The 16,528-nt window shown below is 39.5% G+C and overlaps 8 protein-coding genes across 8 annotated transcripts; 4 read left to right on the forward strand and 4 right to left on the reverse strand.

Moving 5' to 3' along the window:
• The first annotated feature begins 132 nt into the window (after positions 1-132).
• On the forward strand, positions 133-2,289 carry SOCG_03595 (ribosome biogenesis ATPase). The gene is made up of 2 exons (XM_013162083.1): positions 133-191; positions 298-2,289. The coding sequence occupies exons 1-2, from the start codon at positions 150-152 to the stop codon at positions 2,107-2,109; spliced, it is 1,854 nt and encodes a 617-aa protein (XP_013017537.1). The 5' UTR covers positions 133-149; the 3' UTR covers positions 2,110-2,289.
• Positions 2,246-4,716, forward strand: SOCG_03596 (serine/threonine protein phosphatase Ppa2). The gene is made up of 4 exons (XM_013162084.1): positions 2,246-3,124; positions 3,330-4,084; positions 4,132-4,190; positions 4,248-4,716. Exons 1-4 carry the CDS (start codon positions 2,984-2,986, stop codon positions 4,259-4,261), a joined length of 969 nt encoding a protein of 322 aa, XP_013017538.1. The 5' UTR covers positions 2,246-2,983; the 3' UTR covers positions 4,262-4,716.
• Positions 4,573-6,036, reverse strand: SOCG_03597 (ubiquinol-cytochrome-c reductase complex subunit 5). The gene has a single exon (XM_013162085.1). It carries the CDS (start codon positions 5,782-5,784, stop codon positions 5,071-5,073), a length of 714 nt encoding a protein of 237 aa, XP_013017539.1. The 5' UTR covers positions 5,785-6,036; the 3' UTR covers positions 4,573-5,070.
• A 46-nt stretch (positions 6,037-6,082) lies between these two features.
• Positions 6,083-7,150, reverse strand: SOCG_03598 (uncharacterized protein). The gene has a single exon (XM_013162086.1). It carries the CDS (start codon positions 6,996-6,998, stop codon positions 6,498-6,500), a length of 501 nt encoding a protein of 166 aa, XP_013017540.1. The 5' UTR covers positions 6,999-7,150; the 3' UTR covers positions 6,083-6,497.
• SOCG_03599 (cyclophilin family peptidyl-prolyl cis-trans isomerase Cyp7) lies at positions 6,441-9,956 on the forward strand. Its single transcript, XM_013162087.1, has 4 exons — positions 6,441-7,443; positions 7,492-7,520; positions 7,611-7,715; positions 7,764-9,956. The coding sequence occupies exons 1-4, from the start codon at positions 7,438-7,440 to the stop codon at positions 9,007-9,009; spliced, it is 1,386 nt and encodes a 461-aa protein (XP_013017541.1). The 5' UTR covers positions 6,441-7,437; the 3' UTR covers positions 9,010-9,956.
• On the reverse strand, positions 9,052-9,962 carry SOCG_03600 (pho88 family protein). Its single transcript, XM_013162088.1, has 3 exons — positions 9,866-9,962; positions 9,658-9,820; positions 9,052-9,589 (listed from the first exon to the last, which is right to left on the reverse strand). Exons 1-3 carry the CDS (start codon positions 9,902-9,904, stop codon positions 9,210-9,212), a joined length of 582 nt encoding a protein of 193 aa, XP_013017542.1. The 5' UTR covers positions 9,905-9,962; the 3' UTR covers positions 9,052-9,209.
• Positions 9,963-10,064: 102 nt separating this feature from the next.
• On the forward strand, positions 10,065-12,536 carry SOCG_03601 (SUMO E1-like activator enzyme Fub2). The gene is made up of 3 exons (XM_013162089.1): positions 10,065-10,430; positions 10,476-11,618; positions 11,683-12,536. Exons 1-3 carry the CDS (start codon positions 10,368-10,370, stop codon positions 12,349-12,351), a joined length of 1,875 nt encoding a protein of 624 aa, XP_013017543.1. The 5' UTR covers positions 10,065-10,367; the 3' UTR covers positions 12,352-12,536.
• Positions 12,471-15,830, reverse strand: SOCG_03602 (6-phosphofructokinase). The gene has a single exon (XM_013162090.1). The coding sequence runs from the start codon at positions 15,510-15,512 to the stop codon at positions 12,675-12,677; it is 2,838 nt and encodes a 945-aa protein (XP_013017544.1). The 5' UTR covers positions 15,513-15,830; the 3' UTR covers positions 12,471-12,674.
• Positions 15,831-16,528: the final 698 nt, after the last annotated feature.

A 16,528-nucleotide genomic window follows, 5' to 3' on the forward strand; every position in this document is an offset into this window, starting at 1 on the left:
TTTCTAATTAAAAATAGTGCTTATTGCTAGGTGGCGGTAAAATCTAATAAGGAAATTTAAAAATTTCATACAAAGCGATGGCAACACGTCACATATTCCCTTTTACAAAAGATTGAATTTTTCCAAAATTTGGTTTGTTCTTAGCAAACATGTCAGCAGCACCAAAATCATCATCTAAACTGAGAAGAGAGGTAAGTTGATGAGAAGGTAAAAAAAAAATATTTGATGCCTAAAATCAAAAATTTTCAAGAATTCTCTCAAAAATTATGCTAAACAGTTGCTAACCGCGTGAAACAGGCCAAACAAGCCGAACGTCTTGCTGCTAAGGGTCAGGCTCCCAAGTCGAAGTCCTCCAAGAATGGCAAGGACAAGGAAGTTGACGGTGTGACTACCGACCTTTCCCAATTATCCACTTCTGATCCCATCTTTGAAAGAAGTGCTTCTGGTGTATTGGTTAGTCAACCCATGAGTCGCGATATCAAGATCGACAGTTATACACTTTCTTTCCATGGTCGTCTCTTGATTGAAAATGCCGTCGTTGAACTTAACCATGGCCAACGTTATGGTTTGTTGGGTGATAACGGATCCGGTAAGAGTACTTTCCTTGAATCTTTGGCTGCTCGTGATGTTGAGATCCCTGAACACATCGATGTTTACTTGCTTAATGCTGAAGCCGAACCCACTGACATTAATGCCGTCGAATACATCATCAAATCCGCTAAGGAGAAGGTTCAAAAGCTTGAACTTGAAATCGAAGAATTGTCTACTGCAGATGATGTCGATGATGTTTTGCTTGAAACCAAGTATGAAGAACTTGACGACATGGACCCTAGCACATTCGAAGCTAAGGCTGCTATGATTTTGAACGGTTTGGGTTTTACCCAAGAAATGATGAAAAAACCCACTAAGGACATGTCTGGTGGTTGGCGTATGCGTGTCTCTCTTTCTCGCGCTTTGTTCATCAAGCCTTCTTTGCTTTTGTTGGACGAGCCTACCAATCACTTGGATCTTGAAGCTGTTGTTTGGTTGGAAAGCTACCTCGCCAAGTATGACAAGTGTCTTGTTGTTACTTCTCACTCCCAAGATTTCCTTAACAATGTTTGTACAAACATTATAGATTTGAATACCAAGAAGCAATTGATCTACTATGGTGGTAACTTCGATATTTACATGCGTACTAAGGAAGAAAACGAAACCAACCAAATGAAGGCTTATCTTAAACAACAAGAAGAAATTGCTCACATCAAAAAGTTCATTGCTGGTGCTGGTACTTATGCTAACTTGGTTCGTCAAGCCAAGTCTAAGCAAAAGATTATTGACAAGATGGAAGCCGCTGGTTTGATTGAGAAGCCCGAACCCCCTCGTTCTTTCAGCTTCGAATTTGAAGAGGTCCGTAAGCTTCCCCCTCCTATTATTGCTTTTAACGATGTTGCATTCTCTTATGACGGTAACATCGATCACTCTCTTTATCGTGATTTGTCTTTCGGTATTGACATGGACTCCCGTGTTGCCATCGTCGGTAAGAACGGTACTGGTAAGTCCACTTTGTTGAACTTGATTACCGGTATGTTGATTCCTATTGAGGGTAACGTCTCTCGTTATAGTGGTTTGAAGTTGGCCAAGTATTCCCAACATAGTGCTGATCAACTCCCTTATGAAAAATCCCCTCTTGAATACGTCAGTGAAACCTACAAGTCTAAATTCCCCAATAGAGAACTTCAACAATGGCGTAGTGTCCTTGGTAAGTTTGGTTTGTCTGGCCAACATCAAACTTCTGAAATTCGTACATTATCTGATGGTTTGAAGAGTCGTGTTGTGTTCGCTGCTCTTGCTTTGGAAGAGCCTCACATTCTTTTGCTTGACGAACCTACTAACCACTTGGATATTACTTCAATTGATGCTTTGGCTGGTGCTATTAATAGATGGAGTGGTGGTGTCGTTTTGGTATCGCACGATTTCCGTCTTATTGGTCAAGTTTCTAATGAGCTTTGGGAAGTTAAGGACAAGAAGATTGTGAAATTGGACTGCAACATTGAAGAGTACAAGAAACAAATGGCTATTGAAGTCCAATCTCACGATACCACTGCAAAGGTTAAGCACTTGGTTTAGATTACTTAAAATTTCTTTCTATTATTGGTTGAAAGAAATATTTTTATGTTTTAGTTGAGGGTTATTTTATGTGGATAAAAAATTAATTTAAATTTTTGTTAAGTATCATATGGTTTTGCGGAGTAGATTAGAATGAGGAAAACGTTGAATGCCTTTGTCTTGCGCATGTTTCTAGAAAATCAGTATGAATGTGGTAGTTTGACAAGCTTGTCTTCCATGTATTTTTGTTTGAACGAAACAAACGTAAATGGGTAATCGGACGGATTGAACGAAGTAATCGCAACAAGGATTGGATTTTACACAGTGTAATCGAAGATAAAGTCTACCAATTTTATTCTATACATTCGACTCTACTTCACAGTATGTTTTGCACGTAAGTATGTTTATAGTGCGAACTATGTATGACTAACTAGCTAAACAAATGGCAATTGGATTTTATTAAGCCAGCCTAGTTTAACTTCCAGTCTCTACGTCAATCAAGAGTTGGATGTACCTTTTTGCAATGCGTTGTTTCTTTACTAGAACTCCTGTTGTCTACATTTTGCAACATAAGATTATGGTATTATAAAACTAGAATATTTCAAACTAGCTATGAAATTTCAGAAGTCTGTAAAGTATCAGTAAATCGGTTGTTCCCAATCCTCACTTCCCTTTCATTAGCTCATTCTCCTTTTATTTTAAATATTATTTTATTTTTTTTCCCTCCATCTTCATTGAGAAGTGAAATAGATCGTATCCATTCTTTGCGTTCTGGCTTGCAGCACTTTATCCCAAGACGAGGTGTTGGTACTAACAGTCGGCAACACAACCAAACATCAAGACAACGGAAGCTTTCAGGAAATTGCTCATTTTTACTATTAAGAAAATTAAATAGATGTCTATAGATTCAGACGATGTCTCGCAATCAGTATTCGGAGCTAATAACGTCTCTTTGAAAGATGTGGACGGATGGATCGAACAATTGAAAAGATGTGAACCTCTCAGTGAGTCAGATGTAGAGGCCCTTTGTGAAAAGGTAAGAAATTGCTTCAAAATAAGAATACATTGAAATAGCTCTAGAATTCTGTGAAGATTGGAACTTAGAGGGATCAAAATAATTTTTATGATCCTAACAACAAAGCATGCTTGAAGTTTCTTTTTGGAAGAGGAAATAACTAATAATTTTTTTGAAAACCTTTAAGAAGCTATTTGACGGAGCATTGTTTTTAACATTGGAATAGGCAAAAGAAGTATTGTGTCGCGAAAGTAATGTTCAACCTGTACATAATCCTGTAACTGTTTGTGGTGATATTCACGGACAATTTCACGATTTGATGGAGTTATTTAAAATTGGAGGCGAAGTGCCTGATATGAATTATCTCTTTATGGGAGATTATGTGGACAGAGGCTATCATAGTGTTGAAACAGTAAGCCTGCTAGTAGCTATGAAGTTACGGTTTCCTCACCGGATAACAATATTAAGAGGAAATCATGAATCTCGTCAAATTACACAGGTTTATGGATTTTATGATGAATGTTTACGTAAATATGGTTCCGCAAATGTATGGAAGCATTTTACTAATCTTTTTGACTATTTCCCTTTAACCGCTTTAATTGAAGACCGTATATTTTGTCTCCATGGTGGCCTTTCTCCTAGTATTGATTCATTGGATCAAATTCGATCTTTGGATCGTGTTCAAGAAGTTCCCCATGAAGGTCCTATGTGTGATCTACTTTGGTCTGACCCTGACGATCGTTGCGGTTGGGGTATCTCTCCCCGTGGTGCAGGCTATACCTTTGGACAAGATATATCCGAGTCTTTCAACCACGCGAACGGTTTAAGTTTAACCGCGAGAGCTCACCAGTTGGTGATGGAAGGTTACAACTGGGCTCATGATGGCGATGTAGTAACTATCTTTTCAGCTCCTAACTACTGTTATCGTTGCGGCAATCAAGCCGCTATTTTGGAGGTTGATGACAATATGAATCAGGTTTTGTAAGTTTATATCAAAATAACCTTTGCAATTATTAACAACTATTTAGCTTGCAATTTGATCCAGCACCGAGAAAAGGCGAACCCGTCATTGCACGAAGGACTCCAGGTATGGAAGAGTTCAAAAAATGAATCCTGTTGAAACATTTGCTTACTAACATGATAGATTACTTCCTTTAAAAATCGGTGTTCACGCTTAAAAAATGGTCCTCTGTTTGTATTTAGCATCATACCTAACGTATGTAACATTTATGATGAATCTTTTCTATCCTCAATTGTTCGGACTGTATCGTGTGGTCATTCGCATATATATACATATTCTTTTTCTTTATAGTAATGAAAAGTAAGGTGCGCGTTATATCGCTTGTTTGGGATTACAAGTCGATCAGGCATAATGGAATTTTTGGTTAAAGATTGTCTGTTCCTATATAAAGATTACCTTTTGATTTAATAATATGTACCTACTAGAAAACTACAGTAAATGACTGCATCGTTTAGATATGTTCACGGTAAGGACTCAGTTGCACTCGTGATGTCGGATGGTCAGGCTTTTCTGTATAAATTTTATAAAGGAGACTAAAGGCTAGGTACTAAGATTATTTTGCTAATAAAAAAAAGTACTACATTTCAAATAACGTAGACATTATGCCAACTTTGAGTAAGAATCCGTAGGTTTGGATGAAGCAAAAACTTGAAATAATCTGAAGACAACGCAATCTTCTACTATTGGAAGTGCCAAGAGAAAACTAATGGAAAAGTACAAAAGACTTTTAATTATTTTGGAACTACGAATAGCAGAATGAAAAAGCAAACGTATAGAACTTGGACGAAGGGGAAATGTTCCAGTAGTCAGTTGTAATTTAAGACACTATCCAATTGAAATGATTTATAAAAAGAAAGGAGAGGGGAGAAAAGCATAAAGAGAAAGAGGAGGGGGTACTAGGAGTAGTATAGATTCAGCAACGGAAAGCAAAAGTCACTAGGAGTGTTTAACCAATAATAAGCTTGTCGCCATCAAAGACGTATTGAGGAATAACCAAGTTGATGGGAGCAGGACCACGACGAATACGTCCAGAAATATCGTAGTGAGAACCGTGGCAAGGACAGAACCAACCACCATAGTCACCAGCTTCACCAATGGGAACACAACCCAAGTGGGTACAGACACCAATCATAACTAACCACTCGGGTTTTTGAACACGATCAGAATCGGCTTGAGGGTCTCGGAGGGCGCTGATATCCATGGCATTGGCTTCATCAATCTCGGCTTGAGTACGATGGCGAATGAAGACGGGCTTACCTTGCCATTTAACAACCATATTTTTACCTTCAGGAATCTTATTCAAATCAACTTCAGTCTTGGACATGGCTAAAACGTCAGCAGAAGCAGACCAACTAGCAAGAAAGTCATGAACAGTAGCTTGAGCACCAGCAGCAGTTAAGGCACCAAGGGTACCAACCATGGCATAAGAAACAACACGAGATCGATCACCAGAAGAGGATTTAGTTTGATATTCAGAGAAGTCAGGAATTTCAGTGGACTCAGAATTATATCTACGAGTGAATGCCAAAGGACCGGAAGTATTCACGGCAGAGTTCACAGCGGATCTGGCCAAACTTTGAGAAGCAACACTCGACGAAGCGGGCATCCTTCTCAAGGCCGATGCAACTGATTTTGAAATTAATTGTTTTGTAAACATCATGAAATGCTAAAACGGTTGAGCACGGGGTTGTTGGTGAACGACAAGAACGTCAGTTGGAGAAGGTTGGAAGCGGTGGATACAAAAAAAAGCCAGCGCTGATTTGCCTTTTAGTTCACCGAAGTTGACCGGTGTCTCCCAATTCAGCCGGTAAGCTCACCCATAATTCCGCTCAATTCGGAGAATTCGGTCAACACGGCTGACTGAATTGACCGATGCTATGCATTGGCATAGAAGGAATCTTTTAAGCACACAGCTTTTTTAAATATTAAAGAACTAAATAATTATTTACAATTAGAAATTCATAAAAAAAAAGGAAATTGTAATTTGAAAAGATTATTTGAGCTATTGAATATTACTATACGAATATAATGCTAAGAAATGGACATAAACAAATTATTTAGTAAGAAAAACGCAACAAATGAGAGAATTGTCAAACTTGCTTTTCATTACTCTGTTCTTATGTTGATTTTCATTCATTAAAAGACGATGGCGAATTGAATGTTGTTTCTACCATCGTATTCATCTTCAAATCCAGATCCCATCTAAAAATAAACTCAGATGAACCGTTTTGCTATTGAAACAATGAAACACGACTTTCACCCTTGTTATTATACTTAAGCAACAATACAAATCCATAGCATTAATAGTAATAAATACATTTTTTCGTCCCACGTTACTTTTAGCTGAGTATAGGCCTAAGATTTATGTTAAGTTCAACTACGGATGGGAATAGATGGCCAATACTTCGTCCTGACAGCTGTAAATTTCTGAAACGAATTATCGAGAATTTGCTCTAATTCAAGAATATCATGATAAGAATATCCATACAAATTTCGGTAGGAGTCTAATGGTAGGGATTCTTGCAGGCACATTGGTATGTTTGGTTCACTCTCCGGTACAGACGCTGCAATACTTGTTTGTGCATGTGCCTTTGCGGCCTTTTCCTTTTCTTGCATAAATTGCTCCTTTTCTCTCTTCCATTCAAGTTCTCGTAATTCTGATTCTCGAAAATACGATATTTGCTCGTCCGTTAATGTTCGAATGCTTCCATCCGGGTATCTTTCTACGGCAGAAAACGTAGGGTTTTCATTGTATGGATATGACACATTCAAATCAACTGGAGGTTGAAGAAACGCGTTTTCCCAACATTGCACAGCTACCTTTCCAAAGTGTTCATCATGAAATTTCTGCAAATCTTCTTCTGTAAGACACATACAATTTACTTCAAAGGTGTTGAATTGTAGGAAACTTAGATGTCGCAAACAAAAGCTTACTCTTTCATTAGTGGACTTTTTTGACTCAATAATGCTTATATAACACAAATATCATAGCTTACTTTTTATGAAGATGTCTTTTTTTATTGGCATATGCTTATATATATTTTATTATTATCATATAATACTAGCATAGACCATTGCGATTCTTTTAAGTTTTCACAAAGAGAAAGATAATTATGAGTAATGAGCCATTTAGTCTGACCTTTCTTTTTTCTTTTCTTTTTTTCTTTTACTTTATTATCATTGGGAAACTTCTCGTTTCTTTGTGAATGTTTAAAGCATTTCTTGCTAGGTCATCAACATCCTCATTGCTATCTTCATAGTAACCGACTTTTTTGCATACGTGATACCCAACCTAGGAAGGACGTAGAAGAGAATGGCTGTACGTTATTGACAAAATAAAATTATGTATTATTAACAAAAGTTATAGACAATAACTAATCTGGAGCCATTCGCGACGTAAGTTCTTTATTTTCTCCCATTCGGCGATCCAATTTTGTTCAGCTTCTTTTCGTAATACATATAATAATTTTGCTAACTAAATAATAGAGGAAGGTTGGTTTTTAAAACTACTCGTGGTGATATCCAGTTAGAGTTATGGTGTAATGAAGCCCCGAAAGCTTGCAGAAATTTCTTACAATTGTGCATGGAAGGGTAAGCAAAAGCTAAGTCCTAAATAAAACTAACACATCTTTCTATCAGGTACTATGATAATACTATTTTTCATCGTGTTGTTCCAAACTTTTTAATCCAAGGAGGTGATCCAACAGGCACGGGAATGGGAGGCCAATCCATATATGAAGAAGCGTTTCCCATCGAGACGCATCCTAGATTAAGATTTATGAGACGTGGTTTATTAGGAATGGCGAGCGCAGAAGACGAAGGAAACCAATCTCAGTTTTTTATTACTCTAGGCCCGACCCCAGAATTAAACGGAAAGCAAACGCTTTTCGGAAGAGTTGTCGGTGAAACAATATACAATGTAGTAAGAATTTCTGAATTGGAACTTGATGCTGATGAACGGCCTCTTTACCCTCCAAAAATTCTTTCCGCTGAAATCATAGATCCTTTTTTTAAGGATCTCAAACCACGTAGTACGAAAGCAGAACGTGAGCAGCTGGCAAAGAAGTTTGCATTAGAAGAAAAGAAAAAAGAAAGATCTGAATTGTTAAAAAAGGGCGTACGAAACAAAGCTGTTTTAAGCTTCGGTGATGAGCTCGATATGCCTATTCCTAAGAAGCCCCTTCGTAAAAACCCAATAGTCCAACAAAAGAAAGATCAAGAGTTAGAAGATAAGCCTATCCAGTCTGTATCAAACAATGCTGACTCAGAAGCTTCTTCCGAACTTACCCCAAAAATTCAGTCTCAGAATAAGCCTGAAGTATCTCCTGAAAAAGCAGTTGGTCCTTCGCGGCTTGGTACTTCTGATTCATCCAAATCAGATTTGCAAAAACAAATTTCGACTTTAAAAGCCGAGATCCATTCAATGAATAACTCGCCCGTTACCGAACAAAGGCCACAAACAAGTCAAAAGAAACGAAATGCTCTGACAGAAGAGCTTGAGAAATATAAAAGGAACAAGAAGGTGTTAACAGGAAAGCGGAGAAAGTTAGGAGAGAATGAAGATTTAACTCTTTCGATGCTGTCTAAATTTCAAGCGAAGATCAAAAATGTTGATACCCAAGACACCGTTACAGATACCCAAGGAGTTAACATTGAGGAGCCTTGCAAATTACACAACGTACCTGGCTGTTATTCATGTTTTGACCGTCTTGGAGAAACGAACGCTTCAAACGAAGAAAATGGTAATTGGTTTGCTCATACTCTCGTTGCAAAGAATGATCCTGCAACCAGAACAGAAGATTTGAGGAAACAGCGAGAAGAAGAATTTAAAGACGTTACTCCGGCAGCGGATGTCAAAAAGGAAAAACAATCAAAATTGCACTAAAACATTTATACGCAATTGTAAAATACAATGACATAGCTTGTGAGGTTTCTTATAGAGATATTTATGACATATATTATTAAGGGAAGAATTATACCAAGGTATAGAAATTTTGTTTAAAGGAAAATAAAAGAGAGGCTACGATATCAGAGAGAATTATACAAATCAACATTCTTTGGCAATCCGATTTAGCAAAGGAATTATTAAGTAGCTTTCAACTTCGTCACTTCGGCATCATCGACGCTTCTTTTGTCAGTCAATACCTGTCCATAGCTTGCTAATAAACCTGCAGACTTGAAAGGACGTTTAAGGTCGTCAGTAGCAGGTTTATTGAGGATATGAATTTTCATCTCATTTTCATCAAGGAAACCTCGGACGGCTGAGACAAGTTGGAACAATAAGGGAGGGGCGTATCCCATATATAAATGCATAAACATTGTGGTGCCGATTGTCACAAGCATTTGTTTAAAGCTAGCTAATAGTTTATTCAAATCGTATTCACGAACCGTTGTAGCAATGAATTTCGCATGCTCGCGGCCTGAAATTGGAGTAGCTGGCTCAACATATTTCATTACAGTCAAGTCTACAAACATATAGTTAGTAAAAGTTGGCTTGCATCTATACACAATTTGAGTCCAATGGCAAGCTTACCATTCTTCTTTTGGATGATGGTTCTCGTGTAGTAAAATAATCCGATCTGAAGCAATGTTACAGCTGCATAAGCGATACGCAAGGGCAACAATAAGTATGGTTTTGAGAAGTCTATGACTTTTGTAAGTGACATCAAAACGCCTGTGATCGCTATAGATTTCACCTTTTCGAGTAAGTAAAACATATACCACATCATCAATAGTCTTACCTGAGGATTCTTCTTCACCGTTTCTATCACTGAGTTCATTTTTTATTATTCGTTGTTGGTGAAGCAAAAGTATCAGTCGCTAAAATTCGAGACAAATAATTATTATACTAAGAAAAGGTACATCATCTAAAGAATTCATGATTACTATTTAGATGCCAGTAAGAAAATATTCGTGAAAAAAGCTTGACCATCTAAGTTACTTATATATATTCCTCAAACTTCATGTATCGTACACTAAATGAAAGAACATTACAGAATTAATAACAGTGGATAGATATGCCCATTTTGAAACTGCTTGTCGTAAACCATGATGGGACGTGCTTCCAAGCTATGCTCGTTTCAGTCTGTGAATGGAGATACCACTCCTAACGTTTAAACAATTAAAAACCCAAGAAAACAATAATAGAGGAATCCTTTCCACATATTTACTATATTTGTTTAAGAAATTTATTTTATTTGAACATTTCTTCAATAATCATTTATTGTTGCGTTGACACTTAAAATGAGCAAGATCTCAAACAAAGTAGGCTTCGGTGAAGCTTTGAGGAGGTTCCAGGAGAGTAAGGTATTGACTTCATTATTGTTTATTTCTGATAACTAATAATTTAAGGTACTCCTTGTCGGCGCTGGCGGCATTGGCTGTGAGTTATTAAAGAATCTGTTGATGTCGAATGTGAGGGAGATTTGTATTATTGATTTAGACACTATAGATCTATCGAATCTAAATCGCCAGTTTCTTTTTCGGAAGCATCATGTGAAGCAAGCGAAGGCGATCGTAGCTATGAAAACAGCTCAGTCCTTCAATCCAAATGTAAAAATAGAGGCGATACAAGCGAATATCAAGGAACCTCGTTTCAATATTTCTTGGTTCCGCCAATTTGGGATGGTTTTTAACGCGCTCGACAATCTGGATGCCAGGCGTCATGTTAATAAACTATGTCTACTTGCTAATATTCCACTGGTGGAGAGTGGTACTACAGGATTTCTTGGCCAAGTCCAAGTTATAGCTCATGGGAAAACGGAATGTTACGATTGCAATCCTAAACAGCAAGCTAAGGTCTACCCAGTATGTACAATTCGAAGTACGCCCAGTCAACCAATTCATTGTATAGTGTGGGCAAAGAGTTATTTCTTTCCACAATTGTTTGGTGATAATGAGGAAAATGATGAAGGAATACAAAATATTGCTCAAAACGAGGCACAAAAGAAGGAGATAGAAGAGTTGGCACGCGAGACAGCTGAACTTGCAGAACTTAGAAATTCCCTCGTAACAGACTCGAACGCTTTCGAAAAGATTTTTGAAAAAATTTATCATAGGGACATTGCTCGACTTAGAGCTGTACCTGATATGTGGACTTACCGAACCGCACCTACAGTTTTAGATCTCAATGAATTAGGCCAGAAAGCTGTTCATTTAAGTTCTCCTTGGTTGGATGAACAGAAAATATGGACTCTGGAGGAGAATTTTGCAGTTTTAAAGTCTTCTATTCAACGTCTTTCACAAAGGCTTAAGAATTGTAATAGTGAAGGCTTATCTTTTGATAAAGATGATAAAGACACCATGGACTTCGTTGCTGCATCTGCCAACCTACGAGCGTATTCTTTTGGTATTGAACAGCATTCAGAATTTGATATTAAGCAAATGGCCGGGAATATTATTCCTGCAATCGCTACTACGAACGCTGTGATAGCTGGACTTTGTGTTACTCAAGCACTTAAAGTGTATCAAAATGATAATGATGAATTAAAAAATGTAAGTGTACTAGTTTATTTGCCCTAGTTCCTTATCAATTTCGTTTTACTTACACTTTCTTCAGGTATTTATGGCGAAAAGAGCCGACCGCGTTTTTCACGGAGAGAAGGTATGCAAGCCAAATCCGTATTGCGCTACATGTTCATTTAAGCATATGCAATTACCTGTTGATCATTACCGCTTGCTTTTAAAGGACTTTGTCAAATATATTTTACATGATTTTTTGCGTTATTCTGAAGAAGTTAGCGTTATAAAGGAAGACTTGATTTATGATGTTGATTTCGAAGATAACTGCGAATCGACATTAGCTGATCTTGGAATAAGTGGTAATAATAATACGGTTCTTACTATTCTCGGTGAAGAAGAAAGATCAGACAATGGGAAAACAGCGGATTCACAAAACGTAACTCGTATACCTCTTCTTCTTGAGGTGCTCCCTATGGATGGACATACAGATGCGTCAAACATACCCTATCGATTACCTTCCGAGACTACAGTTATTCCGCTTAAACCTGAGCCGTTGCGGTCTTCAGAAGCTGGAAAAGAGTCGACTGATACTAAAGGTGTTGATGACATATTTGAAGTTATGCCTTCAGAAAACGAAATAATAGATATAGAAGTCATTGATGGTGAAGACGTACCCAATTCGGGCTCTCCAAAGCCAAGGGTTAGTTCATTGAAAAGGAAACCTTCTACAACGGATGAAACAGATACTAAAAAGAGCAAGAACTAGGTAAGGATTACTACTAGAATTCATTCCATGTTTTTACTGGCCTTAACCTGACGCACAGTTAATTTTGAACAATTGGTATTAGTTTGTCAAACGAAATCTTGTTTATATCCATGTCTTACATATCTGTGAAATGAGCTACGAATAATAATTTTTATAACAATCAAAAATATATTTACCATTATAAAAAATGACCTAGTAAATCTAGTCTCATACCTATTTCCAACAAGGTAAAACAAACGTCTATCGTAGACAACATGATAAAAATAACTCAGACACCAAAATAAACAAAGCGGTTCATTCCTAACCATAACTTTAATTTATATTTAAGCAGAGAAAGTCTTGCCGGCCAAAATGTTGACCAACTCATGCATACCGCGCCACCAGGCGTTCTTGGGACGGCGTTGCTCAATTTCAGTTTCATTAGACTCAACTTCAGCAACAGGAGTGAAAGAAACACCAGTACCACGGATACCGATGACGGCAGCGGAGCTAGAATCGGATCCCAATTTGTTAGCACGGCACTCTTCGAAGAAACGAATGGTACGCATGGCAAGGCGAGCAGCACGAGCACGGTCCATGGGAGTAGGGTTACCACCTTGTTGGACGTGACCGGGAATGGCAGTACGAGCGCTAAAGCGGTGCTTAGCTTCTTCACTGATGATATCGCCAATGACATCGGTGGTGTAAACCTTGGAAGCACACTCGTTACGAAGGATAAGTTGACCAGCACGGTTGCGACCAGCTTCCATGGCGAAAGTTTGCTTAAGGTGATCAATATCGGCACGCAACATATCCAATGTGATACCATCTTCAGGAGTATAGATGGCAGAAGCACCGGTAATAAGACCACCAACAGTTGCAACATAACCAGACTTACCACCTTGGACTTCACAAACGAAGACACGACGGCGGCTAGCGCTAGCACTTTGCTTGATGGTATCACAATACTCCATGACGGAGTTAAGGCAAGTATCACAACCCAAAGAGAATTCGGTACCAGGGACATTATTAGAGATGGTAGCAGGAATTGTAGCCATGGGAATACGGAAAGAAGGGTAATTAACACGGGCATGCTCCAATTGAGAGAGAGCGGTGAAAGCTTCAAAACCACCAACAATGATCAAACCATCGATTTTGTGTTGTTGGAACTTGTAGGCACAGTGACCCATATCGAGATCGGGGGTATCACGGTTAGTACCAATTTCACTACCACCGCGAATGCACCATTCATCAACGTCAATCCAGGAGAGCTCGTGGATAGAGTCATGACGTAAGAAGCCAGAGAAACCGTTATCGATAGCAAGAGGAGTATGACCACGGTTCAAGCAGTAACGAACAGCAGCTCGGGTGGCAGAGTTCATACCACCAGCGGGAGCACCGACGTGAACGATGGCAACACGCATTCTTTCTTCAGGAGCAAGGAAGTTCTTTTCATCTTGGATAAAGGTAGTGCCCTCCCAAGTATGCAAGTAGTCAGCGAACTCGGGATCTCTCAATTCCATAGCAGCGGCAAAATCCTTCTTCTCGATGGCATCAGCAACCTTGTGAGTTAACTTGACGGCTTCCATCAAAGGTTTGCGGTTGATCTTGTTACCGTTGATAGCGATCATGGGAGAGGGAGTCTCGGGGGTGGAGGCAAGCACAGCGTCGACGGCATCAACACCTTGAAGAGTAGCAAGCATACGATCGTAGGCACAAGGGACACCACCACGTTGAACGTGACCAAGGGTAGTTACACGGGTGTCCAGGTGAACGCGTTCAGACAAAAGCTTCTTGATGTCTTCAGCAGTGATGTGGTTGAGTTCAGAGTCGATAGCACCTTCGGCGACGATGATGATAGACTTTCTCTTACCTTCCTTACGGAAAGCACTCAAAGCATTGCACATTTCTTCCTGCCACTTACCGACTTGAGCAGGGCGTTCGGGAACGAAAACAAAGTCAGCACCGGTAGCCAAGGCAGCCAAAACGGCCAACCAACCACAGTGACGACCCATAACTTCGACAACGAAAGCACGGGAATGAGAAATGGCGGTGGAGGAAATGGAGTCGACGGCTTCACAGATACGGTGAAGGGAGGAGAAGGCACCGATGGTGACATCGGTAGAGGACATATCGTTATCGATAGAACCGACCAAACCAACGATGGTAAGGTGACGGTAAAGGTTAGCTTGCTCAACAGTGATGGCCTTGGTGTCTTCAAGTTCTTGGACCAAACCGGGCCAGTCAGAGCGGAAGAGATCGGCACCAGTCAAGGAACCGTCACCACCACAGACGATAAGAGAGTCGATACCGGCGGAAATCAAGTTCTTGGCAGCACGGAGACGGCCAGCACGTTCACGGAAAGACATGCAACGGGCAGTACCAATCAAGGTACCACCTTCGGCGAGCCAACCACGGACATCACCCCAAGCCAATTGACGGATCATGTCGCCACCTTGGACAAGACCTTCGTAACCTTCATAGACGGCGAAGGCATCGCAACCACGGTGGATGGCATAGCGAGCGACGGCACGAACGGCAGCGTTCATACCGGGAGCGTCACCACCACTGGTCATGACAGCAATCTTCTTCTTGACACCAGGGGCCTTGGTGGTGGCATTTGTTGGTTCGGTGGCCTTCTTGATGGCGTCGAGGGGAGTAGAGGTACCGCTGGTCATGTGGGATTGAACGCCGGATTCAACAGACTTCTTCATGTTAGCATGAGCGAAGGGGTTGTAGCGGTCGGAGAAGCCGACCAAGTTGCCCAAAGGATCTTCGACGTAAACCTCGTCGGGTTTCTTTTCATCGGGCAAAGATTGGAATTTGACAGATTCGGCGGAGAGCTTCTTGATCAATTCAGGCAAGTTGGGGTAGTAAAAGACGATAGAGCTCTTTTGACCGCGCCATTCAGATTCGTGAGTGACGGGAGAAAGGGTGAATTCACCGGGAACGTAACGAAGCTTCACAGTGGCAGACTCGGCATCGCTGCTTCCTCTGACGTGAAGCCAGTCTTCACGGACAGAGTTGTTGCAGACGCGAACATTATGAGTATCGGAGATGCCAAAGAAAGCCAACTTTTGGAAACCGAGTTTTTGATAAAATTTAAGAGTCTCGTCGTACGCACCCTCGGAGGAAGCAACGAGAGAATAGCAAGAAATTCCATGCACAGCGTTTCCACTCATTTTGCGATGTGATATGCTACAATAGATTTGGAATTTCTGTATTCAAAAGAAAATCTTTCAACGATTCGTTAGATGTGTTTCAAAAACAAAAAATCAAATGAAAATAATCCTCGTCGTGATAAATCCCTGCGCTTGGTAAAATATTCTTTCAACCTGAGCTTTTTGTTGTTGGATATAGGTAGCTTTTAGAACTTTTGATGTAGTGTGGAAGGAAGAGGTAAAAAATACGTTGTACGCAAATTTTATAAATATATGATCAAATCCCAAATCCCCGGAATATATTCCTTTGCATTCTCTACTTATTGCAATGTCTTGCCGTTGCTCTGGTAATGATATACTTACGTCGTTCATTTCCGACAATTCCCGCGCCCGCACATATTTACGTCAAGCATTCGTAATGCAATGATGGAAAAAAAGAGCGACAGAAAGAGACGAATACGAATCATGTTGTTGACTGATTCAACCTTTACGAATAGGTAAAGGAGGAGGATCGTTTGTTTTGTTTTGTTTTTTTTTATATAAGCAGTTTTTTTTTACGTTTTTTATTCTTTTTTCTCGTTTTCTCTCTTGTTTTACAGCGTACAGAAATTTACGGCTTGCAAAACATTCTGCAAAAAGTAGCAAACATGTCAGATACCATGTTCCTATCCAGGTAACATGATTAGCGTGAATCGTAAGCAAAAAAACCGAGGTATCATTCGATACAGGTAACAAGAAGGGAATAGAAGTCTCGGAAAAACAAAAGAGATCTCTTTATTTACAAACAAACACATAGTCGACCTCACAAACCCGAAGCGTGTAGTGCTGCTTGCTACATTTGAGTAGGATGGAAGAGAATAGAATGGATTATTTTTTGATGTGATTTATTTATTTTTATTGAATTTGATTATTAGAAAATGAAGCAAACAAAGCTTTGAGATTTTCATGCTTTTGTTTTTGTTTTTTTTTGTTTTTTTTTCTTTGCGGGATCTGATCAGATCCTCCTGCATTGTTCCTATCGCTGGTTCATCCCTGAC

The sequence above is a fragment of the Schizosaccharomyces octosporus genome (genome assembly GCF_000150505.1).
Source record: "Schizosaccharomyces octosporus yFS286 unplaced genomic scaffold supercont6.1, whole genome shotgun sequence".
Taxonomy (NCBI): Eukaryota; Fungi; Ascomycota; class Schizosaccharomycetes; order Schizosaccharomycetales; family Schizosaccharomycetaceae; genus Schizosaccharomyces; species Schizosaccharomyces octosporus.

Bases quoted from the DNA above. Each gene is read 5' to 3' on its own strand.
- SOCG_03595 (XM_013162083.1), top strand. From the start codon at position 150: ATGTCAGCAGCACCAAAATCATCATCTAAACTGAGAAGAGAG. The intron at 192-297 runs GTAAGTTGATGA...CGCGTGAAACAG, and splicing joins CATCTAAACTGAGAAGAGAG to GCCAAACAAGCCGAACGTCT.
- SOCG_03596 (XM_013162084.1), top strand. From the start codon at position 2,984: ATGTCTATAGATTCAGACGATGTCTCGCAATCAGTATTCGGAGCTAAT. The intron at 3,125-3,329 runs GTAAGAAATTGC...ACATTGGAATAG, and splicing joins TAGAGGCCCTTTGTGAAAAG to GCAAAAGAAGTATTGTGTCG. The intron at 4,085-4,131 runs GTAAGTTTATAT...ACAACTATTTAG, and splicing joins GACAATATGAATCAGGTTTT to CTTGCAATTTGATCCAGCAC.
- SOCG_03597 (XM_013162085.1), bottom strand. From the start codon at position 5,784: ATGATGTTTACAAAACAATTAATTTCAAAATCAGTTGCATCGGCCTTG.
- SOCG_03598 (XM_013162086.1), bottom strand. From the start codon at position 6,998: ATGTGTCTTACAGAAGAAGATTTGCAGAAATTTCATGATGAACACTTT.
- SOCG_03599 (XM_013162087.1), top strand. The intron at 7,521-7,610 runs GTAAGTTCTTTA...ACTAAATAATAG, and splicing joins AATCTGGAGCCATTCGCGAC to AGGAAGGTTGGTTTTTAAAA. The intron at 7,716-7,763 runs GTAAGCAAAAGC...TCTTTCTATCAG, and splicing joins TTACAATTGTGCATGGAAGG to GTACTATGATAATACTATTT.
- SOCG_03600 (XM_013162088.1), bottom strand. From the start codon at position 9,904: ATGAACTCAGTGATAGAAACGGTGAAGAAGAATCCTCAG. The intron at 9,821-9,865 runs GTAAGACTATTG...TTACTCGAAAAG, and splicing joins CGGTGAAGAAGAATCCTCAG to GTGAAATCTATAGCGATCAC. The intron at 9,590-9,657 runs GTAAGCTTGCCA...ATATGTTTGTAG, and splicing joins CATCATCCAAAAGAAGAATG to ACTTGACTGTAATGAAATAT.
- SOCG_03601 (XM_013162089.1), top strand. From the start codon at position 10,368: ATGAGCAAGATCTCAAACAAAGTAGGCTTCGGTGAAGCTTTGAGGAGG. The intron at 10,431-10,475 runs GTATTGACTTCA...TAATAATTTAAG, and splicing joins GGAGGTTCCAGGAGAGTAAG to GTACTCCTTGTCGGCGCTGG. The intron at 11,619-11,682 runs GTAAGTGTACTA...CACTTTCTTCAG, and splicing joins ATAATGATGAATTAAAAAAT to GTATTTATGGCGAAAAGAGC.
- SOCG_03602 (XM_013162090.1), bottom strand. From the start codon at position 15,512: ATGAGTGGAAACGCTGTGCATGGAATTTCTTGCTATTCTCTCGTTGCT.